This window comes from Peromyscus eremicus, chromosome 19 (assembly GCF_949786415.1).
Source record: "Peromyscus eremicus chromosome 19, PerEre_H2_v1, whole genome shotgun sequence".
NCBI classification, from domain to species: Eukaryota; Metazoa; Chordata; class Mammalia; order Rodentia; family Cricetidae; genus Peromyscus; species Peromyscus eremicus.
In genome coordinates, this window is record NC_081435.1 from 28,464,053 (window position 1) to 28,489,017 (window position 24,965).

Below are 24,965 nucleotides of genomic sequence, written 5' to 3' on the forward strand. Positions count from 1 at the left end.
GAATCTAGGAAAAAAGGGCCCTGTGTTATCTTCCATAATTATATCCATAAATGTGACAGCTCCATTTCTGTATTCTTTGGTTCTTCATAAAATGCTGGGACATTAGCAGTTATGCAGAGTTGCTGAGCATGGAGTGAGCTGCTTGTGAAGCACAGGGTGCTGTGACTAGCACTGCAGGAACTGAGTAAGTGGCAGCTACTTACATGGTAAGCACCATGTAAGTGCTGGCTATAGTGATAAAAAAAATTCTGTAGTAAGGCAAGTAAGAGTTGGTAAGATTTTTGTCTCGTGTTGTTACCTCCATGTTACCCATGGAACTTTTGGGAGGTGGGGCATAGCTGGGAGAAGTGGTCACTGGGGACAGACTTTGGGACTAATAGCCAAGCCCATTTTCTCAAGTCTCTGTCTCTCAGATTTCTAATCCATTGAGATGTGAGCAAGCAGCTTCATGCTCCTGCTGCTACAGCTGTGAGCCACTCCCTCCAACATGACTTCCAAACTATAATAGACTGCACCCTTACCTCACATCCACACTACAATAGACTCCTACCTCACATCCACACTACGATAGACTCCTACCTCACATCCACACTACGATAGACTCCTACCTCACATCCACACTACGATAGACTCCTACCTCACATCCACACTACGATAGACTCCTACCTCACATCCACACTACGATAGACTCCTACCTCACATCCACACTACGATAGACTCCTACCTCACATCCACACTATGATAGACTCCTACCTCACATCCACACTATGATAGATTCCTACCTCACATCCTCACTACGATAGACTCCTACCTCACATCCACACTACGATAGACTCCTATCTCACATCCACACTACGATAGACTCCTACCTCACATCCACACTACGATAGACTCCTACCTCACATCCACACTATGATAGACTCTTACCTCACATCCACACTACAATAGACTCCTACCTCACATCCACACTACAATAGACTGTACTTTTATATCAAAGTCAAACTCCCTAAAGTTGTTTCTTGCCTGGTGTTTGTCATGGCAGTTAGAAAAGTAGATACTACACATGTTCTTAAACAACAACAAAATGATTTTTAAAACCTTTTAAAGACACAAAACCTAACTCCTAAAAGTTATAATCTATAAATAATAAAACTGTGAGGTTTTCTGTAGACTTTTCTACATTTTCTAAATGTGTACGTATGTACATCCGTGTGTGTGTGTGTGTGTGTGTGTGTGTGTGTGTGTGTGTGTGAGAGAGAGAGAGAGAGAGAGAGAGAGAGAGAGAGAGAGAGAGAGAGAAAGAGAGAGAGAGGGAGAGGGAGGGAGGGAGGGAGGAGGGAGAGACAGAGACAGAGAGAGACAGAGAGAGACAGAGATAGATAGATAGATAGATAGATAGATAGATAGATCAGGGTCACCCACCTCCATCCTTTGAAATATGGTAAAGCTTACCTTCTCAGATAACACAGAGCTTCTAAAAGAGGAAGGCCATACCCAATGAGGGTAGTTGATGGGGAAGAAAAATGTTCCCTGTTCTGTGTCAGTTTGGGAGCACTATTTAAATATGTTTTATGGTCTGAGATAAAGTTGTGAAACAGTTGTAAATAACCGGGGAGGAGACCAAATGGAGAAAAGAAGGGCATTTGGATTAATTGGTTCTGGACAAAGGCAGTAAAAAAACCCTTCACTGTTAGCAGACAGTAGTTTAGATTATCTCTGTTGTTTTACGTTCCCATTGCATAGATCAGAGGAGACCCAGAAAAACTATGGTAGAAGGGATTAAAAGGGGGAGGTGAACTCTTGCATCAGTTCCTGGAGTACTCAATCCTAGTTCCTAGAAGTGTCTCAGTGGAGGCCTACGCATGCTGGAGGCCTTTCTCATCTTTGCTTGCTTATTCGAACTCATCACCAAGCTCCTGGTCATGATTCAGACCTGTGCTTTCTTCCTAGTTCACAGAAATGAATAACTCTTTTGTACTCTGTTGTGCAGATATTCAACACCGTGCCCGACGTGCCCCTCACCAATGCCCAGCTACACCTGTCCCGGAAGAAAAGCAGCGACTCTAAACCCCCATCCTGCAGCGAGAGGCCCCTGACGCTCTTCCATGCTATGCCGTCTACAGAAAAACGTGAGTCTGCTGCCCAGGGCCAGGGTGGTATGTGGAGACATCCCTGCTGCCTCCATGCCTTGCTGTGGACATCCTTGTTGTGTGCTGCTGGCCTTAGGTGTCCAGAAGACTCTGTGTCTTAGTTGGCCTGCCTGGTCCACTGCTGAGAAAGAAAGGCACAGGTCTCTGGACAAAAAGCTGAGGCTTCTCTCTCTGCTGCACAACAAGAACTGGGCTCTGGCATTGCCCGAGGTCCCTCCTTTGTTGGCAGGTCTCAGAGAAACAGTTCCCTTCCCCTGACTCGGTTTGGAATTATTGTTGGAGGGAGTCACCATGTCCTACTGGTCTGTGCCTGTGGGAAGCAGAGCCTTCTGCATACTCTTAGACTCTTCTCTGTGTTGACACTTTAAAATATTTGAATTTAGTTACTGAATTAGAGACTAATTCCTCTCTACTCCAAGTAGAAGAGAAATATCACCACAAATGTACCAAACCTTTTCATCTCAGGACTTCTAAGTTCTTTGCAATGATCGAGTACAAGGCCCTAAAGTATACAGTCATATTTCAACTTTTGTGACAAGAAACTTGTGTCCCAGCAGTTGGGAGGCAGAGGGCAGAGGCAACAGAGGACGATTCCTGCAAGTCTGAGGCTAACAAGCCCGATCTACATAGCAAGTTCCAGGCTAACCAAAGCTACTTAGCATGAACCTGCCTCAAAACAAAAAATAAGCAGTTAATCAGTCAATCTGCTTATATGGTATAGGAGTGAAGGCCTCGTGATCTACTGTAGGTAGATCTACTGTAGGTTCTTATACCAACTTTACCACAGGAACAAACTTTTACCTCTTTCATTCTCAGTTTGCTTTTCTGTAAAGTAGGCACAATAGTGTTCACCCCAGAGGGTAGACCTGAGGATTAACAAAATTATTCATTACAACATCTTGCATAAGGCTGCTACACAGAGACATCAAGACTGGTTCCAATGAGCAATGGACATTTACATGGTACTTTCATGATCTAGGGATATGAAAATGAGACCTTGTCTCTAAGGAACTCATGCTTGAGTGAGAAATTTAGTTCAGTGTTTGCAACAACTAGGACCAGAGAGAAATGTATATTAAGGGAGGCCCTACAATGTTCTGGCAAAAAGCTCTGGACTGTCCCAGTGGGAATTCTGCGTCCATGGATGACTGTGGATGACTTTTGGTATCTAACATTTCAGGATCTCTGTCTTCTATTCTTGACACTGGGGACAGTGGTTTTCCAGAGTTTTTGCAGAGATCAAGGACTGGGCCCTAAAGTGTACAGCACATTTGAGTTTCTGTAACAAGAGACTTGTGCAGTGTAGAAATCGAGGTTTTGAGCTCTTCTGCATGGCCTAGGGCTATTGTGAAAATTAAAATGTGTCAGATGGTCCAGGACATCTTGGCATATATGCTCAGTAGACACTGGGATGATGATGATGATGATGATGATGATGATGATGATGATGATGACGACTATGAAGACAACAACAATTGATCTGTATGAACTCCAGCAAAGGCACAGAGAGGGGAGTGATTTCCTTAGGGAGAAAAGGATTCATATCTGCATTGTGTGTGTGTGTGTGTGTGTGTGTGTGTGTGTGTGTGTGTGTGTTTACTTTTCTCAACATTTGCTTTATTTTTATATTGAGAAGTAAAGGCCTTCTTTACCATAACTCATAAAATCAAACCTTTTCTGCTCTCAAAACCTTGCTGCATTTAAATAAGCTTTGAATTCTCACAGTAAGGCCACACCTTGGGAGTTAGCACCATTTAGATTGCAGCAAATACTTTGCTTCTATAAGTAAAGCTACTGTTACCATTCTGATATTTCAGTCTGTTCCCCTCTACTCAGATCATTTCCTTCATATCAGTTCCTAGAAGAGTTCCTAGGGCAGGGACGTGTTGAACTCTGCATTGGCTTCTCTTCTAACAGTAGCCCGTGTTCTTCTTAAACATCTGGTGGGGGTCAGTCTCCCCATAGTCCGCTCAGAACTTGGGCTCCTCTGCGTGTACCAGGGAACACTTGGAACAGGGCTGACCTCATCCCCATCTGCTGAGGGAATGAGGCATCAGGCTACAGGGTAGCGTGCTTCTCAGGTTTCCAGGAGCGCCCGGTCACCTAAGGTTTCCTGCTAGGCAGTGCGCAGTGCAGACAGGGACAGAGCGCACAGTGTCAGTCACTTCCTCAGGCTTCGGGTAGAACTGGCTTGTGGTCAGCCTAGAGCAGCAGCAGCCTTGGACCTGGTCCTGAAGTGTACTTTACAGCATTGAGGAGAGAAGAGGGAGATGAGGAGACAATCAATTAGATCTGGGCCTGAGATTAGCGTTTCTCACAGGAAGCAGAGGCCGAGAGTGAAGGACCTGTGAGAGCAGACCTGTCTAAGCAGTAGAACGGGCTGCCATGTCCTGGACACAGAGGATGAAGCAATACAGCTTCCTCCCAGTGACCAGGAAACAGGACTGCAGTCTCCACCTGCATGGATTTTGGCAGAGGGTCTAGCTTCTGTAAGAGTCATTGCAATAGAAAAATCTGCATGTGTATGTGTGTGTATGTACACCTATGTCTATGTGTGCATTTGTTTGGACAATGGATGTGAATATAAAACTATGTGCATTTTATCATCAAAATCAATGCATTTTGAGTATTTATTTTCTTCTGAGAAATGGGAATGGTGTCCAGGCTAGTGTGGAAAGCACCATAGCAGGGGCTAGGGGGTGGGTGGTGCAAGGAGGACTGGGCCAGGAAATGGGAAGTTCTGGCTTAATCATACCCTGTCATTGCTGCCACCAGTAGGTGACAGTGCACTGTAATGTTTTCACAAACTTCACCTTTCTCTTTATTCAGTTTTTGGACAAATGCAGAAAGCTTTCTCATAGCACCCTTTCAAGTGAAAGTACAGGGCTGGAGTATGCAGGTAATCTGTGGGAGCAAATTGCATATTTCCACAGAATGGCATCCTTCAAATAAAACCTCTTCACAAACCTAGCTCAGTGCCTCCCAAATTGTAGTCATTTATATACAACCTCCTTTTACAGTTTGGACCACAACCATATTATTTGTGTGTGTGTGTGTGTGTGTGTCTGTGTGTCTGTGTGTGTGTGTCTGTGTCTGTGTGTGTGTGTCTGTGTGTGTGTGTGCGCGCGCGCGTGCATGCGTGTGTTGCTTGTTTAACACATTTTAAATTGATCTTAAAGCAACTCACTTCTTTGCATAGCCTCAATTCTGATATGTCAAATGTCTGAAAACATGAATTTGATGTACTCATTACAATATTCTGTATATACAAATAAATTCCTAGCTACCAAGCTAAAGATATTCTTCCACATTCCATCTCAAAATTACTTATGGGCTACTTGTAGGATGTCCCCCAGACCTGGTTCTCAGTGTTGGCCAGCTCCAATCTTTCCTCTTAATTTATTCACTTGGCTGGAATTGGGCTGAGATATTGAGAGTGGACACTCAGTGTTTACCTGACAATATGATGTTTATTGAGACATCATAACCTGTCCAGATTTGATGTAAACTTTAACTGCCCCGTCTCCCAGAAACCTATATTGTTTGAAAGCTTGTACATGGTGAACACGCACACACAGTATTTGCACATGCATGCGCACCTCTCCTCTGTCTGCACACTGGCCACATCCTGGTTTTTGGAAGCTCGTTTCCTCTTCTGTCTGTCTATGTCTTTCTGATCTCTTCTGAGCCCGTTTTACTCCTGTTTCTTCTCTACAGTGCCTGCAGTGTGACAGCATTGTGTTGGGCAGTCCCTATGCTGTCCACCATGAGATACTTAGCAGGAAGGCTCAGGAAACTCCCTTCCCTCTGAGGTTCCAGTTGTTAACTACAGTAGACCTCTACTCCTCTTCAAAGGTCCTGCTCTACAGAAGTTGAGGCCCATTCCTTTCTCTCAGAGGTAAATCAGTGCCATTGTTTATGGCCCGATGTTGTCACTGGCCTCCTTTCTGGCAGGACAGTCCTGAAGGTCACATTGAGAGGTCATAGGTCTTTGCACCTTCACTTCTGACTCACAGAAGTGTCTGATAGAAGTGTCCTATGTGCTAGATGGAGCTCATAGACATTGATCTCCTTTCTGGGAGGGGTTTTCTCTTCTGCATGGGTGGACCCATTGCCTACCTGTACATGAGTTTGGCCTCCATTTTTTGAGTGAGTGAAGTACTCTCCAAGTTGCCTTTTCCTTTTTCCTGAACAGAAGGCTGCATTCATGATGACAGTGACCTCTTTGCAGGATGAGGAGCCAGAGAGTTTCTCTTGGTCAGTATGAAAGCTTTGGCAGTATGTGGTAGAAGTAGGGCTAGGGATGACATAGGAACAGCCTGTTGAGAACTCTGAAAAAGAGCAAAGTGACAGACAAGATTTAGAAGGCATTGTAGCATCATGTGCAAATCTTCAGAAACACACTGGGATGTTATAGGAGGCTCAGGGGGACTAGCAAGCAGAGTTGTCTGTAGGTGGTCAAGGAGTGTTTTGTGAAAAGGGGAATTGTTAGAAAGATACTGAGGGAAATGGGGATTCCACCTGGGAAAAGGCTAGAAAGAGGTCTGTGATGCAGAACTGCTGGAGCAGAGCTGTAAGTCCTGGTGGAGCTGTGGAAAGATAGTTTCCCCATGTTGAACTTAGAAGACATTTTCCCATTAAATTTCATCTTCTCTTTATCTGTGTTTACTGTATAGGCATATATAACTTATTAAGGTTGTTTTTTTTTTTTCATGCTGGTCCCTGTGAATAATGTCATAATTTGAACCTTAAAATTATATGACAGAGGTAATGTCCCTATTTTCCAGCTGGATGAAAATTAAATCTATAATCAATGATGCACTCAGGGTCACCCAGCAACGAAGTAGGAAATTTGTACCCAGTCACCTAATTAATCAAAGCTATACCATTAACCACCCATGACCTAAATTTCCAGTTTCAATCTGTGGGATAGATGCTGGGAGAATGCTTTGGTTAGGGAGGACTGCTGGGCATAATCTGGAAGACCAAGTATTTGCAGTTTTTCTCATGAATCTGAGAGGTAAATTGCATTAGGCTAGGGAACTAGTATGAAAGAATGAATGTATACATTAATGAAGAACCCTCGAGACCAAACTCCATTTGAGCCTCATTCAGTAACAAGGATAAAAACAATTATAGCTTAAGTAGTGTGCCAGCCATCATGCTAAGCCCATCATTATTTCTTCTCATACTTCTAATTGATAATCCTATGAGGTAACACTCAGCTGCAATTTATAGGCAGATAAACTGAGACGAGACTTTAAGCAGATAGCAAGAGTTTGTCACCCAAATGTCCTCCCTTCCCTCTCTTTACAAAGAGACCTTCCTCAGTTTTTGAGCCATAAAAGTGAAAACCTTGCTAAGCTGAGATACAGAAGCAGTAAAAGCCATCTGTCCTAGCTTCCAGAGATAATATGGGGGCAGTTGAGCCATATTGAATGAGTTCTTTAATATGCAAACTGACAATCTATAGCCAGGTGGCAGCCTCCCCTCCAGACCCAGCAGCAGGGCTGCTAAAAGCAGTATGCATTCAGTGATGGTTTTAGCTTACTGGGCCAAGGCGCTCTCATTTGTGATCACCTCTAAACAGATGGAAGGAAGTTTTTCAACTGTGCTACCAGACGGATGGTTGCAAGGGAGATTACTGTTTAACCCCTGGGTTTCCAAGTAGATCACCTCCCAGCAGAAACGGGACTGGTACATCTTAGCTAAGGGCACTAACACCGAGCGTACTTTTGCAGGACAGCTATGGAGAGTAGAGCCAGCAGGGCTGAAGAGAGCCTGCAGCAAGACCTTTACACCTTTGTGATTTCTTCCAAGAGGCTGCAGATAGACAATAAAGAGTGATCTTGTCCCCAATTATTTTAGTATTTACACAGAGATGTTGAACTGAGCTTCTTGGATCAATGGTACTTAGACACTGGTGTGCGTTAAACTCTGGGGGGCTTAGTAACAATATGGATGCTCCATTCCTCCAGAGCTGTCAGAGGCAGGAGACCCAGACTCTGGGCACTACACTAACTCAAGGTAGACAGACCAACAGTGGTTAAGTGGGATGGGAACCTTGACAGTTGTTACGTTCTGTTAGGACCAACCAGGCTACCTCTAGGGCTCTCTGTCAGGGAGTAGAGTGGACTGGCATGGTGCCTGTGAAGAGAGGCCCTGGAGTCAGACTGAGTCTTTCTGACACCTGGAAGGTATTACTTTCATTTTCTCATCTGTAAAACTGATCACTAATAATAGCTGTCCTGGAGGCTAATTACCATAATTAAATGAGCCAGCAGTGCATGTAAAGGCCTAGAACACAGTAAGCACCTAATAACTGTTGTCTGTGATTATGATAATTATCACCATACTATAGTGTCACCTTCCCATTGAATAGGAATGTAGTCCCCCTCTGGCCCTGCAGATTCCAAAGGAGAGGCCTCCAGCAAGGGACACGTAGCTGCCGTGCTCCCAGAAACAGCTCCCTTAATGCTCAAGTACAAACACATCAGAAACCTTGGCATATGTTGTTCAGGATTGGTAGGGGTGGATTAGGGACAGGAATGGATTCTTGGGCATTGTTTCACATGGATCATGTTAACTAGCTGCTGGGATTATATCTCTGATTAATTCTTTTAGCTCAGCTAATGCATCCCTGGACCCTCTCCCAGACAGGCTCAGTGAGAGTCTAAAAATTTAGCTTCTATACTTCTCATATGTGTCTTCCTTGTGGAAAAATGGCTGGGAATTCACACAGGCGGGAGGCTTATGTAATGTCTTTCTCTGAGCAGTCAAAGCTGCAGCATGTGCCTTTTCTCAGCTTGCCTTTGGAGAGCCTGAGTGCCCTGGACACACGTGTTTGCTTTGGCAGATGACGTGATTGTCCACACAGATTCTTGTTGTCACAGAGGCTCCAGAAGGTGTAATGTAGCTCTGTGCTTAATTATGTGTGGTTATTGTGTGTGGCTGAAAACCAAATAGTTGATGTTGCCGTTAAAACTGATGTGTAGAAGACAAATGACAATAAGGGGAGTTTAAGATAGGTCATTAAATGATGGAGCAAAGGATACTATAGGCTTACGTCTGTGTTTTAACATATGAGAACAAAGCAGTTAATATAGCATTAGGTATGGTGTGATCTTTCTGTTAAAAGACAGCTAATCTCTCTCTCTCTCTCTCTCTCTCTCTCTCTCTCTCTCTCTCTGTGTGTGTGTGTGTGTGTGTGTGTGTGTGTGTGTGTGTATCTGTATCTGTCTGTCTGTCTCTGTCCATATATAACATATGGACAACAATAACTGAATATTTACATGCCAAAATGAATATAGCTAGAACGTCACACATATTGGATATCAGTATATGTATTATGCTTTCCTATATTTTCTAGATTGGAAAGGAATACATATTTACTATGTGTTGAATTTTTCTTATTGCAAACAAAGTTCCCTAATTGTATCACCTATTTACTATCCCAAGCCAATTTCTAACGATTCATGGTATAAAAATAAGTTATACATAGTTTTTTACTAGCCATGCACAGCCAGCAGGGTCAGCAGCAAAGGTGGCCGTGGTGGAGAATTTACTTACTTGTAATCATTCAGTTCCCAGCACAGCCATTAAGTGTAATCTCTGCAGCCTTCAGTATGGGCATAGCCTCAGGACTGGGCTTCTCCATTGTGCTTCCGTGCTTCATTCTTGGGAGTCATTTCACTCCTAGGCCAGCCACTGTGCCTTCTCCACTCTTTCATAAAATCCACTTTTATTGATATTTTCTTCCTTTGCAAGGAAAAAGGTTATATGGACACTATAGAAAGAGAGTGCATAAGTCAGCCAGTCCACGGTGGACCAAGCTAGACATTATTCACTGAAGCAACCTGGTGAAAGTCACAGTATCAGGAGCTGCACAAACGATCAAGCCATACACTGGCCGTGCTTCTTTCTCACCCATCAAACCCTTGTTTACTCCTTGACTCATGGCCCAAGCTGCTGTTCTCATATGCCTAAACATACTGCACATACTGTTTGTACAATTGCTTTTACCACTGAGACCGAGCCACCATGAGGTCAGTCCACCTTGGCTTTTCTTCTGGCTTGGTCTGCTGTGCTATCAGGCAGGAAGGCTATAGTGTGAAAAAGAGTCACTGCATAGTCACAAAGTCTGAGTCCAAGCTTCCCATGTGCTTGGGTGTTTCCCAGAGATGGCAAATTCAGAAACTGCTGTGCATTCATCATTTTTATTGCAAAATTCATTAAGCTGCCATGCTATTATCATCCCATCTTGTCAAGATGATGCATCACAGACTTCATTGCGCAACTCTGACAAGCAGAGGAGAGTGCACCTCTCTCCCAGCTATAGCACGAGAATGCCTCTGGGGATTTTGCTTGTGCCTCTCTGTTCTCTGTGTAAAACTCGGGGTCTCTGCAAAGCTTCCCGACTAGTAACTCTCTTTTCTCCTGATTTCATGTTTGAGCTTGGAAAGAGGGGGGGGGAGCAGGGTGGAGAGACTTGTCCCTGGGAGGAGTCGTGAGTCCTTTTCAACCTCTAGTATTTTGTGTTGTGGAAAAATGACATATTAGCCCAAAATGTGACAGGCTTCTGCAGAGTGGGAACTATCCCTTAAAGTGGCGAAGATCTCTGTTTCATATTTACCCTTCAGTTCTGTGTGTTCAGAGGGCCAGACAAGTTCCAGCCTGCCAAGACCTGTACGTTTGGCTTGGCTCTGTGTTCCCCAGCCTTTGCCTGTGGGCTCTGTGATAAACAGATCCCGCCTCCTGTGTTGGATGGGGTTGCCATTAGAGTGAGTTGGAGTCACTTAGTAAATATGAAAAGTGCTGGAGCTTAGCTTCCACGTTTCCATGGCAACCCCCAGAACAAGTACAACATCACCAAAATTACTCTGTGGCTTTCCTTTTTTAGTTGCAGTGATTTGGTTGCATACTTGTGTTTTCCGCTCTTGAGAAAACATAAATGCTGCCCACAGTCACCAGTGCTTTGGTTTCAAGGTCCCTGCCTGAAGTACTTGCAAAATTCAGGCCCACACAACTACCTCTCTCCATTCCAGAAGAAGAAATTTTGATTGCATATATTCTCTTCTATTTGTGACTTAATGCGTGACCATTCATGGGGCTTTGGTGTGCAGAATTCATGGGCTGTTCATCAGGAAAGTATAGTGACCTCTGACCTCACGGTCGTTTTAATGGACACTGTGTGACCAGATAGCCTATGCTTGCCTCTGAGTAGTTTATGTCATTAAGGACTAAGTCTATATCTGCTGTCAGTGCTTTAAGATATATTTTCATGAAATCATCCAACACATTCCCTACGTGTGTTTATAACTGGCAATTTATTCCTCCATTTCCTCATTTCTGTGCTCTTGCTTCTGGTGACTAATATTGGAAGAGGCATTCACTGACAACAAATTTGGGGAAGGCGAGCATTCTCACTGACTAGCCAGCTCTGAGCACCCCTGAGAGCGGCATTCTTTCTCCCTTTGTCATTCTCATGGTCCTCCCTGATCCTGTTGGCTTGGCTCCTAACTGGTGGCTGGTCTCTTTTGAAGTCCCCTAGCTTATAATCTGTATTTCCCCAGTGAGCACTGAGAAAATGGGATGTCCCCGTTCTAGCTTCTGATGGGGCTGCGGGAGCTGGCCTGTCACCCTGGACTCAGATGCTTAGCTCCCCTGTGTGAAGGGGTGGCTCCTCTTCATTGGAGGAAGTCTTCCAGTCTTCTGCTTTCCTCTCAGAAGCAAGTATTCATTTGCCCACAGTGGGAGGGGCCTCCTGTCATAAGTGACATTACTGAGTCATTTTCCCTTTATTTCTTAATTTATTCCAAATGCTTTAGAGTTTGTCTTGGTCTAGTTTGCTGTAACCATTGAAATGTTCTGTTTGCTTTTGCCTTTACTCCCTGACCCTTTCTCTGAAATAATCTTTACATTCCTATCCACCTTCCTACTTTCCCTCAGTCAAGACTGTCAGCACCTCAGAGAAATGTCTACCTAGAAGTTTTCGGCCGTCTCTTCTGCAGTTTGGAGCTTATGAGGTTTATCTCCTCTGCTGGTGTCGGCTCCATTTTCTCAGTGCTCACTGGTGTCTCAGGCAGGAGTTTTTTCCTTCTTGGTAGTAAGTCCCTGCTCACTGGCCTTGGTAGTCTGCCTGTTGCTCTCCTCCCTCCCCTCCTCTTCACCCTCCTCCTCTGCTACTCCCTTCCCCTTCCCCTCCCTCCCTATTGAGCCACCTCTCCAGCCCCCCAGAGGAAAGCGTTTTTAATGCTCTCGTCCCTTTATTGTCCAAATGAGACTCGAGTTCAAATATTCATCTATAAATGAGTGTGTCAGTGATTCCAGTCTGTCACTTTGAGATGTAGCTTGCCTTCATAGATGAAGGCTCCAGAAGAATTAACCCACTTATTTCATGGCAAATGAAGTAATGGCCAGCAACACCAGTTGTTGTGACCAGTGAGTCTGGAATGTGGGAAGGGACGGACATTCCTGGTCTGTAACATGTTGCTCCACCAGTGGTACCCATGCCATTTAGCTGCATCATCCCCCAGATCTTTCAATTCTTGCTTCCAAGTTTTTGAAGATGAGAAGAAACAGAAAGTTCCTTTCTTTGAGCACTATCCCAATGTTTATAAAGCACATTCCAGCATATGATCCCACTTGATCCTCATGACAGCTCATGAGCTGTACAGGGCAGTTCTCATTCTCCCCATTTCAGAGATTCATCTGGACTCCGAGGTCAGAGGCCGAAGTGATAGCTCAGGGGTTACGAGCACTGGCTGCTCTCATAGAGAACCCAGGTTCAATTCCCAGGTGTAAGGGGTAGTGAGGTAGCTGAGTGAGTAAAAGCCCCTGCCATCAAGTTCCAATCCTTGGCGAATGGATAGAGCATGCTGTGCATGCAATCACAGATACTCCGGCCCTCTCCTTCCCACTCCCCTCCTTCCTCCCTCTCTCAGATAAATATAATACACCTGTCTATAACTCTGGTTCTAGGGGTCCAGCAGAGCATGCATGTGACGCACAGGCATACATACAGGCAAAACACCCATACATACAAAACAAAAATAAAAAAGTCTAAACTGGAAACGAATTTAAGAATTTAATGGGATGTCCCTGAGGCCACATTGCCAGTCAGAGGAGAACTCTTGGAGAGACTTCAGGTTTCTCTACTAGTAATTTCCAAATATGAATGCAGTAGCTTGGACCATGGGTTCAATTTTTTGTCTTGTATTTACAGACAACTGTGCAGCCCTTACACCTCTCTTTATTAAAGAATTAACTTGAAGTTAAATCTCAAATGTGTGACCCCAGAGGCAGGCAGATGTTTCTAGGGTGTGGTCATCAAGTTAGTCCAGCTGAGTTCTAAGGAAATTAATGGCCAAATTGATAGTCTGTGGTGATGTGCTGTGAATTTGGAGGTATGACATGCCCTAAGCAGTTAGAGGCATGGGTTTTAGAAGAAAATGTGGCTGAACACAAGGAGTCCATGAGGTCGTCTCTGTGTCCTTACCATCTGTGAATCAAAAGAAGGCACAAGTTAGGTGGAGTCATATGATACACAGGGCTGTTTTAAGCAAAGAGCCTGGCTCATACTAAAGGTGTGTGTGGCGAGGAGAGGGGGCAATCCCTTCAACATGAGGGAGGACTCTGCTTTAAGATCCATGTGACCTGTTCCCCTTTGACCTTTCCTTTCCCACTCTATCTTTGTTTTGTTTTGTATTTATCTGAGAGAGTGGGGGTAGAGAGGGAGTAGGGAGGAGAGGGAGGGAGGGAAGGAGAGTAGATCTGTGGGTATCTGTGTATGCAAGCACAGCATGTTCTATCCATTTACCCTGTGGCTTCCAAGGACTGGAACTTGATGGCAGGTGCTTTTACTCACTGAGTTACCTCACTACCCCCCCCCTTACCACTGTTAAATCTGCTTCTTTCTCATGTCCCATTTTTATTGTTTGGTTGACTTGTTTGTTTTTGAGACAGTCTTACTCAAATAGCCCAAGTTGGCAATGAACTAATCCTCTTGCCTCCACCTTCTGAATATTAAGGATTCAGGCATGTGCTACTATGCCTGGCTCCTCTGTACTTTTTCAAAGCTTCAGATATTTCTATTTAGTTTCCTTATTTGTAAATTTTTATATGTGTGGGAGCAGCCTATCCCTATTCTATTAACATACATATGGGCTTTTTTTTTTTTATCATTTCTTCTCTTCAGAGGAGCAAAGGAACAGCATCATCAACTCCAGTTTGGAATCAGTATCCTCCAGTGCAAACAGCATCCTTAATTCTAGCAGCAGCCTGCAGCCCAATATGAACTCCAGTGACCCAAACCTGGATGTGGTCAAACCTACTCGACCCAATTCACTGTAAGTATGATAGCCCCTGTCTGCTTCTCATTGACTCTGATCATCCATTCTGCCAGAATTTTTCTGGCTCAACCTGACTTTGGGTCATTGTTCCATGAACATGATTCCAGCCTTCTCCCAGAACTTGGAACTTGGCTGATTTGTTGTGGATTTTTTCTTTGGCATCATCACCATAAAGAAGAGTCTTAACATACTGCTTCTTAGCCTTGATCTGTGATGCACTGTCCTGCTGATGGCTTTGGTGATGGCTGTTGCCTGTGCTGGTTACTGGACAATGTTCGATGCTACTTCTGTGTCTGCTTCCATACAGAAGAACACTTGGTGTGGAGTAGCCCTTTATGTCTTCCTGTTATCAAAACAGTGTAACAATGACCTCTCACTAGAGACTGTAAAAGGAAAAGAGCCATTTAATTTTTTGTTCTATTTGGGGCTTTGAGCACTTTTGAGTAGACAAGATAAAGTATTGAGCTAGTGGTCCAGTCCTCCCCAGAAACTATTCAACTAGGGCCAGAAAGTTGTCTTGTGACTTCAACCCACATTGCTCAGCATGCTTCTTAGACCACCCCATAAATCGTGTCAGCTAGGGTCTTCCAGAAAGAATGTGAGCTCTGATCAGAGCAGCTGGATGCTCTACCACCAGCTGTATAAGAGTTGGGAAACAGTTGACTTTGCTTTTCTCTAGTGAAAACAGATTGAGGCTCAGCCCTAGGCTATCTGCAGACAGTTGTTTCCCTTGGTGAAGCATCAACTTCAGGAAAATACAGGACAGCAGCACCTTCTCCCCATCCCTCTGTGTGCTGTTGTGTGATAGCATTCTAAGGTCCCCTTCCTTTTTAGATACTTGTCATCTACAAAATGGGTCCAATATTTGTATTAGAACAAATGAAGTGATAGTAAATGCTTAAGAAGAAGAACTCTGAAACTGACTTATGAAGTGTTTATAAAGGAAATGTAATGGCAGGGAGGTAAAATCGAACACTAAGCAAGGTAGGGCTCTCCTTGTTGTTGGCAGCTTTAAAGCATAGCATTCAGCAAGTTTAATTGCTGGCCTGCTATCTGGTGTACAGTGTGTTTGTTCACCAAGAAGTGGGGCAGTGACTTTAGAGTGTGCAGTAGTTGAACCTCTCCAGCTCGTGGTCACAGAGTCTCCTCTGGTTCTCCATAGCTGGACTTGCCCTTGGAGTCTTCTGACCTTGCTATATGCTTCCTCAAGCTCTTGTGCACCTGCTTCCCTTGCCATTCAGCTCCCCTTTCAGCCCCCTTTCCTACCCTGGACTCCGACTCCCTTCCCCTTTTATACCTCCTACCCTACTCCTTCCTTGGCTCTTTCATCTCCGTTTTGTTTAAATCAAGTCAACCTAGCATATGTTACAGCTGTTGCTTGCTCAGCATGAGCAAAGTTGAATTTCTATCCCAGGTTGCTTAATACTCTTGATTTTACCAACCAATGGTCTTTAATCTTTGCTTTTAGCAGCTGGTAGCTTGGGCCCCTGAGTCACCACTGAGTACAGTGTGTACCGAGAGATTGTTTAGCAGCTAAATGCAAAAGGGAAATGTCTTTTTAGTTGGGCCTGAAAAGGGGGCCTTGGGATATTTTTAAGGTTATCTGTATGTGATTTGGGCTTTCATTATTTATTGGGATTGTTTAGCCTGCTTCATGAAATCTAGGGGTTTTCTGCCTGATTCAGATTCAGGACTTTTCCAGAATGGAGGGTGACATCAGGAATAGTTGTACCAGTTTGTCTTTGGAAGAGATTGGAGTAGAACTCTGTCTCTATTTTCCACAAGACTGCTGCCCCCAGGCCAAGTGAGTTGCTGACTGATTCCTATGGATCTGGAGGGTAGAGACAAGAAATGTATTGGAACTGCTAACAGGGTGCCTGCGTCTGCTCATCCCTGTGTGAAGGCCATGCCATCCCTACAAACTCTGCAGCAGGTTCACGGGCCATTTCCTAAGCCCAAAGCATGCCCTTGATTCCTGCCTTCCCAGTTTTTCCTGCCTAGAGTTTGCCTGAGTGGAGCACAGATGGAAACTTAGTAGTCCTGACAGCAGAAGTCCCTGCTTTCCTTGAGTAAACCGGTTCTCGGGTGTCTTTCAGCACACCATGCTATGGTGGTCCGGCTGGGTCACAGCCCAGCCTTTCACTTCTCCCATCTCTGGTTCTTTTGAGATGGTTAGAAGTATTTGATGCAGATGAAAACAAAAATGTGGCCAGAGCGGGGATGGAAGATTATCATTCCCTTTGCTTATTATTAATTAGGTGTACTGTGAGGATCCAGTCACTAGGAAACTACCTGTTCTTTTTAGTTTACTCATCCTTTCCCCCTGGTTTCATTGCACACTGGTGGATCATCATGACCATGTAGAAATCATAATGAAAGAAACATGTTTGTTACTCACCATCCATTGATACTCTGATGATGCATCTAGTTCTCTTAGGATATTGAGGCCCTGTGGTGGTGTGAGCATAAAGCCACACTGAACATCAAAGTCAGAGTTGCCACCGTTCTACCCATGCTAGGATAAGGCCACTGTGTATCAATCTTGGGCAATTCCTCACCTAGCTTTCTGCAATATCCAGGCTTCTCCTGAAGACCAGAGGGCAGTTGATAACCTACCACCAAAGTCCAGCTGGTCTGCAAATGACAGCAAATCTTGTTAAAGCCTGCCTATATTGTGCCTGCTGCTTAGGGTAAACCAGAAGAGCAGAGTTCTTGCCCTCCCTGAATTTACACTCTGGCTGAGAATGGTAGACAGTGGCATGGGGCAGACCTGAATGGGACTTGCAGCTCATAAATGTATTCAGAGTCAGTGTTAACTGAATATCTGGTCACATGGCCCGATGAAAGTAGTGAAGTGAGAAAAGTGAGGTAGAGAAAGTGTGAGCTAGGTAGGTATTAGGGAAGCTCTCGGTAGATGGGACAAGGAAGTCCAGATAATCCAACATAGATTAACACAGCCTGCTCACAAGTGTGCTGTGGGGGAAATTACAGGGTTGGCAAAGGCACTTAGCCGACCTTTGAAACCGAGAAACTCCACACAAAAACCCAGACTTCATTCTGGACATGGAGAGTAAAGACAAAACATTAATCTAGACACACATCTTCTACTTTCACTGCATTAACTACAAGTGGATTGTAGTTCTGAATATGAAATGCTAGGCTACCCAACTTAGAACCTAGATGGGCTCAGCTGTGATGGTGACTTTTCCAACAGGACACCAAAGGTGTGATTTGTGAAAGAAAATGTTGTTACAACTTCCTTTAAAGTAAAACAAATAAAAATAAAGCTAAGAACACAAAGAAATAAAGTACAGACTAGGAAAAAGAAATATTTGCAAAACACATATCTGATAAAGGACCAACATCCAAGACTCACAAAGATCTCATAAAACTCAAGGATAAGTAAACATCAAACACAGTTAAAATGTGGGCAAGAAGTCTGAACAGATACTTCACCAATGGTGAATGTTCAGATAGCAAAAAGCAAATGGAAAATATTTCCATCATGTGTCACAGGGAGATGAAAACCAAAGAACCGATACCGTGCACTCATCAACACAGCCAGCATCCCAGCACAGACGATGTCGTCGGTGAAGATGGCAGTGGTAGCAGCTGCTTCTCATTGCTGGTCTGCATGCAGAGCAGCGTGGTCACTTCGGAAGAAATGTGTGTTCCTTACACAATTCAATATACCTCACCATATGACCAAAGTCAGACCTCTTGGTATTTCACCAAGTTAGCTGAAAACTTACAGACACAAACATCCACAGAGATTCTTAAGCAGCTTTATTCATAATTGCCAAAACTTGGAAGCAATGAGGATATCTGTCAGGAGATGTTAGTGCATAAACTGTGTAGTATCTCTGCCCCGTGAACTCTCATCGTTCAATAATAAAACGATGTAACTGGAGCCTGAGAAATGGCTCAGTGGGTGAAGGTACTTAATTCCAGGTCTGATGATGTGAGTTCTAACCTAGGGACCCACATCGTAGGAGGATAAAACTGACCCTGAGAAGTTGTCCTTACCTGCATGTGTATACACAAAAGCACACCAAATAAATAAATAAATAAATAAATAATTTTAAAAAATACAATTTCATGACCTATCAAGTCACAAAGGAACCTTAAATGCATATTGTTCAGCTGAAGAAACTAGTCTGGAAAGACTTCAACAGGGTGATACCAACTACACAGCTTACTGAAAAATTCAAAATTCTGGAGTTTGTAATAAAGATTAGTGGTTGCCAAGGATACAGGGAGAGGGATGAGAGGATAAAGATTTAGGGTCAAGACATTTTCAGGACACTGAAACTATCCTATATAGCACCTAGGTGGTGGGTACAAGATACCTTGTGTTCATCAGAATCAGTAAAGCCTATGGGACTTTCACAAAGAGTGAATCCAAACAAACTAGAGGGGTTAGTTAATAAAACTGTATCAGCATTGCTTCATCCATCAGAACAGCGACCTAACTAAGATATTAATAACTGGAGAAACTTAGGGAGTAAGAGAGGAGAAGGCACATGGACACTCTTGTAATTTTTCTGTAAGTCCCAGACTTCTCTAAAATAAAACTCTATTAACATACACTTTTTTTAAAGTACAGATTTTCAGTTTCTTTTCAAAAAGAAGACGACTGGCTGAATGGAGCCCATGTTAAGCTTGACAGGAGGCAACATTCAGATTCTGCAGTCTCAGAACTGACCTGCTCCATGCCTCACTCCTCTACCTCTAGGCCTTCAATAGATTAAATGAGGGTCAGAATCATTGCTGCTATCCTTATAAGCTAAAGTCCTCAGAATCTGGCCATCCTTCATCCTTGGTCAGGTGGCCCATAGGATGTAGTAAAACTGACTAAGAATGACTTCCAAGCCCTGGCTAAAATGCCTTGCAGCTTCCTACATCATGCGCCTGGAACCCAGCTATCATGTACAGCAGTGTGTCTAACCTTGAGCATGATAGCAAATCACAGAAAGAAGCTGAGTGTCTTAGCCAACCGCAACCCCTGGCTGCCAGTTATTTGAATATAGCCTCATGAATTAGTCCAGGCAAGATCTACAGCAAAGCTGCTCATAGCTTTGTGATGAGTCATGTGTCATGGTTGTTTTAAACCATTAAGTTTAAGAGTGGTTTAGTAAACAACCAAGTTAACCAACCCAAGGCCTGTGGTTTTATGGCCTCAGAGTATAGTACGGAACTGAGCTACCTGGTAAGACAGAAATATGTGGAAATATTCTAACTTGTAGCAGGGTGCTCTGTGGAGACTAGCATCTCAGATTTTAGAACCTTTTAAAGAGAGAAAGTATCTCATAATGAAATTCTAAGAAATTAAGAAACAAAATAAAATCTGGGACTAATGATTGAGGCCAAGAAGAAGGATGGCTCAGCCATTGAAATGGAAAGTAGGAAACCTTAGGTTTTCATTCTGGCACCAACATAGACTGGCCAAAAATACCAGCCCGTAGCCATGAACATCCCCACCCCAATCCTGGGGGCTTGAGGAGAAATGAGACTAGTACATCTCCACGAATGGAGGTTATCCAGTAGGTGCTTAAAGATGGCTCCTAAAGTCCCCTCCTTCCACAATGATCAAGAAAGTTGATATCTGCTCAGTGCCTGTAAGAAGATAGTGACATTTTTTTAAAGGGAAGTAAACAAACGCTGAGTAAAAAGTAAGAGGGTGGCCCACCATGGACGACATTAGTTGTCACATTAATGCCACCAACTTAGAAACTGCTAGGCATATGCTTTCTTCAGACTGGTCGGATGGAGGGAGAATGTTAAGATTTAAAGAAGCCTGAAGGATGCAGACAGTCACACCAATGGCAGAGGCTGGCCTAGGCATTCTGGCTGTTTGAGTGGTGCTTACCCCCCAAAAGTATCTCACTGGCCAGTAATCTCACAAATAAGATGGCTTTTCTCATCTTTTCATCTGAAGACACGTGCACATATGCATTTCCTAATTATTTCCGTTGATCTCAAAGATGTGTACATGTTAAATGCTTGCAGATTCTGCCAGAGTCAGGCGGCCTCATGTACTAGGCCCAGCAAGCTGTGGGCCAGCAGGCTCTAGAGGATGCATGCACCCTTCTGTGAAGCACTCCAGGCTTTCCTGCGTTTGCTTTACTCGCTCTCAGATGAGATTTGGGGGAAGCTTGCTCAGGGATATCTCTGGACACTTTTACTTAGATTTTATTCGTTTGACCAGGGTACATGCAGCCAGCATCGATCGAATACCTACTGTGTAGAGGTGTTGTGAGTCATGAAAGTATAGTCATTTAATCCACAAAGATACCCCCACACTAGACTACTGGCAATGGTCAGAGAAAGCCTGAACTGACCTACTCTGGTGATAGGATGGCCAAACACCCTAATTGTTGTGCTAGAAACCCCATCCAATGACTGAGGGAACCGGATGCAGAGATCCATAGCCAGGCCCCAGGTGGAGCTCCAGGAGTCCAATTGGCGAGAAAGAGGAGGGTTTGTATGAGCGAGAATTGTTGAGATCAAGATTGGATAAAGCACAGGGACAAATAGCCAAACGAATGGAAACACATGAACTATGAACCAATAGCTAAGGAGCCCCCAACTGGATCAGGCCCTCTGGATAAGTGAGATAGTTGATTAGCTTGATCTGTTTGGGAGGCATCTAGGCAGTGGGACCTGGTCCTGTACTCAGTGCATGAGTTGGCTGTTTGAAACCTGGGGCTTATGCAGGGACACTTGGCTCAGCCTGGGAGGAGGGGACTGGACCTGCCTGGACTGAGTCTACCAGGTGGAACTCAATCTTCAGGGGAGTCTTTGCCCTGGAGGAGATGGGAATGGGGGGTGGGATGGGGGGAGTGGGGGGATGGGAGGGGGGAGAACAAGGGAATCCGTGGCTGATATGTAAAATTAAATTATAAAATAAAAAAAATTTAAAATGTAAAAAAAAAAAAGAACTGCTTTTTGAAATAAGCTGAAGACCTGGATGGTGCCAGTGGCTAGAACCATATGGATGTGCTCACCCTCCCTGGTCTCTAGCAACATAAAAGGAAAGCAAGAAGCCACTTTCTTTCTTTGTGCTCAGGAGGGTTCCACGCTCAGTTCACATCTGCTGTTGCCATCTTGGAATCCTGGGATCGCTGTAACCTACTTGTAACTTGTAACTTTTAGATTTAAATAAAATATACAATTATAAAAAAAAAAAAACAAAAAGAAAGTATAGTCATTTGCAAACACAGGGCCAGAGAATGTAAAGAAGGGGCAGAAAGAGCAGCAAGGTATGCTTAGCGTGCACCAGGCCTTGGGCTCAATACCAGCACACACGTTGTCCCCGAAAGAAAAAGGAAGCAAGGTAGTTTCTGCTTATGTGGATTGTATGTTCTTGTAGAGACAGGAAAAGAATCAGTGAGTTCTGCAGAGAAAACCAAAGAGAACGTAAAGGAGACGGATTGAAGGACAAGAGGAAAGAGACTTTGTCTCTTCCTGAGTTTCTGCATCTGCAAATATAAGGTGATTTTACCCCCACAGAAAGGTGGCATGAACATTGGTTAGACCACTCTTAGCACATTCCCACATTCCCACTATGATCAATGCTATTGTTAATGTTATTCTGGAGCTCACTCTCCCTCTGCACACACAGTCTGTTCTCTCTGTTCCCTCAGTCCTGACATACACTTTAGCTTTGTGGAAAAATGACCCCCACTGTTTTGCTCACCTTCCTGCCTTGGCTTCCTGCAGTGAGGGACTGACCCACCTTAACCCAAAACCATCCTGGGTAGGCACTCCTATTCCTGAAAAATCTAGAAACCTTCAAATCCCTTGTGCTACCTAATGAGCATATGCATAGCTATTATTAATTGAGACCAAATGATTCACAAAATGAATAATATGCACTAGATAAGTGTTCATCAATGGCATTTTTAAGGGGAATTTTATCCTCAATGTTGTTACATGCCAAGATAGTTATACCAGAATGTACAACTGGGATTTTCTCAGTGTCGCTATTAGCCACTTTTTGGATTGTGGACTTTGGAGAGAGGACTTTTCCTCTGGCTGGACCGGCCTTCTGTAGAGAAAGATCTCATTGTTAGATTGAAGATTCTGCCACTCATCTACCTGCAGGCAGGAAAGGCCTCTCCAGACTTCTGTCTGCAAACGTGGGAGAATAACTTGAAAATAGAATAGTCTTTTCCTGGTGACTCCAACTTATTCCCTGCTGTATCTGAGACATATCTGGAACTTTGCTCTGCTTCCTTGAGCTCCTGGGGCTGTAGAGGCTACAGATCCTTGAGTGACTGGTCATATTGTCTTGATGTGGCTAAAGAATGTTACCAGTGTGGCCTACTGTCTTTTTCCAAGTTGCCTTTTCTCCTGTCTGCTTTTTCCATTTTCCTACACACGATCTCACTCACTACTTGGAAGCCCCACTGGGCTTTCCTTGCTTAGGGTGGGGCTTCCTGCCTAGTTAAACCCATCTGAATTTTATTGGATCAACATGTTTGGTTATTAGCTGGTCACCATTTCTATAATATAAAAACTACTCGAGGCAGCCATCACACTTTGGTGACCCAGCAGAGTTTCTTTCTCATGCACCAGGGCAGTGAGCAACATTTGGATTCCTATGGCCTGTCAGCAGAGCAGTGTTGGAAGGGCGGATGGGCACCTTCCCAGTGCCCCACCATATCCCTGTTTTTCAGCAACGTGGGGATCACAATGGAAAAATGCTTCACCTCACACATATTCTTTTCCCCTTTACAAACTCAAATATATCAAGGGGCTGAGTCTTTTCTGTAGACTGACTAATCTTATTCAGTCATCTAAAATAATTTCCCAAATTTGCCTTGACAGTACCGTGCATGCATCAAGCCTCGGTGTATAATTAAGGGTCTCAGTGAATGGATTTCATTCTGAGTTAGCTGTCCTCAGATGCCTCCTGGCACCCTATTTTATCGGTATGTGGGTGTTAGGCTTCTTCAGTCATAACTTTTGGGTAGGTTCTTTGGGGAAAGGGATTTGTCCTGGCTTTCAGCACTGTTGTGCCCCTGAGGGGACTTTGAAGGAAGGCTGCAGTATAATTTTTCTCACTTATGATTGATTTGGAAACATTGCTCCGTGTGTGTGTGTGTGTGTGTGTGTGTGTGTGTGTGTGTGTGTGTGTGTGTGTAAAATATGGGGATGTCATAAGTAGATTCAGAGTCTACCTTGGGTGGACTAAATTACATTAAAGTGGATTTCTGAAAGAAATTTAGTGAATCTGTGGGGCAGATGCTTCCTTGGATAGAGAAACAGTCCCAGGATCATGTTTTCAACCCCTTCCCTATGTTAATGATCTAGAAAGCTCTGTGGATCTTCTTGAGGCTTTGCTTGGTCTGGGTTACACAGGTCTTCTGGGACAGTCTTAGTTTGATGCAGAGGCTCGATGTATGGTTCTGGCTCAGCATCCTGAGCACCATCAGAAGCCTGTTAGATACATGAGACAAATCCTCACTCTCACACACACCCACCCTAGACCGCCTGGATCAAACACTCTGGTGAAGGTACCCAGCAGTCTCTGCTTTACCAAACCTTACAGATAACTCTGACCTTGCTACAGTCTGAGAACCCCCATGTGCAGTGGCAGAGGGCATGAGGATAGTAGACTTCCATGAGAATAAAACCATGATTTAGCTCATTGCAAAGCTCTTGGGGGCTAAGCCTGAATCCTCCCTCTACTGGCTCATTGCCTGTGCAGGAGAGACAGTAATGGGCCTGTGCAGAGCCCTGCCCGGCTGAAGTCAGTACACCTTAAGTGGTAGAGGAAAGGCAGGACTGCTTTCAGAGGAACACTGTTGAGTCACCAGAGCCGCATTTTCAGTGCAGCCCAGCCAACCAGTCTCAAATGCATGCCTCTTGATCATTAAAGAGGGTGGATGACTCTTAGGCTAGCTGGTTCTTTTCATTGAACATTCATTGTGTATGATCTGATCTGATCAAGATGCTGGTATTGACAGAACAGTTCTCATAATATGCAGCACTGAAAAGGGTAGATCCCAGTGAACATGGACAGAAGATCTGAGAGTCAGTGTTTCCCCAAACTGCAGGAAAGGGTGAAGAAGGGAGGAACTGAATAGCTCCTGCCTAGAGAGGTCAAGCCTTGACTCTGCCGTTTTCTGACTGCAAAGTTGGGCGTATTATTTACCATTTCTGACCTAAACCTTGTCTGTGAACCTTTGGCCACGCATGTGGCACACACCTTTAATCCCAGCATTGGGGAGGCAGAGGCAGGTAGATCTCTGGGAGTTTGAGGCCAACCTGGTCTACATAGTGAGTTCCAGGACAGCCAGAGCTGAATAGGGAGAGCCTGTCTCACACAAACAAACCAACAATATTTACCTTCAAGTTAGATGAGATAATGGGATAATGCTATCATAACAGTTAACTCCATGGTTCAAAGTAAACAATCAATAAATATCATTTGCTGGTATAATTCATATGCCAGACA

At 44.1% G+C, this 24,965-nt stretch overlaps 1 protein-coding gene across 2 annotated transcripts in view; it reads left to right on the forward strand.

Moving 5' to 3' along the window:
• Arhgap26 (Rho GTPase activating protein 26) overlaps positions 1-24,965 on the forward strand; it is a 386,442-nt gene that overhangs the window by 299,223 nt on the left and 62,254 nt on the right. Inside the window, exons 19-21 of one of the 2 annotated variants that reach the window (XM_059245982.1) lie at positions 1,991-2,129; positions 14,347-14,497; positions 18,017-18,470. In XM_059245982.1, the coding sequence (XP_059101965.1) occupies positions 1,991-2,129; positions 14,347-14,497; positions 18,017-18,296 (570 nt within the window). In that variant the 3' untranslated portion in view covers positions 18,297-18,470. Of the gene's footprint in view, positions 1-1,990; positions 2,130-14,346; positions 14,498-18,016; positions 18,471-24,965 lie in introns of those variants that run through there. The other variant, XM_059245984.1, reaches the window with a different exon arrangement.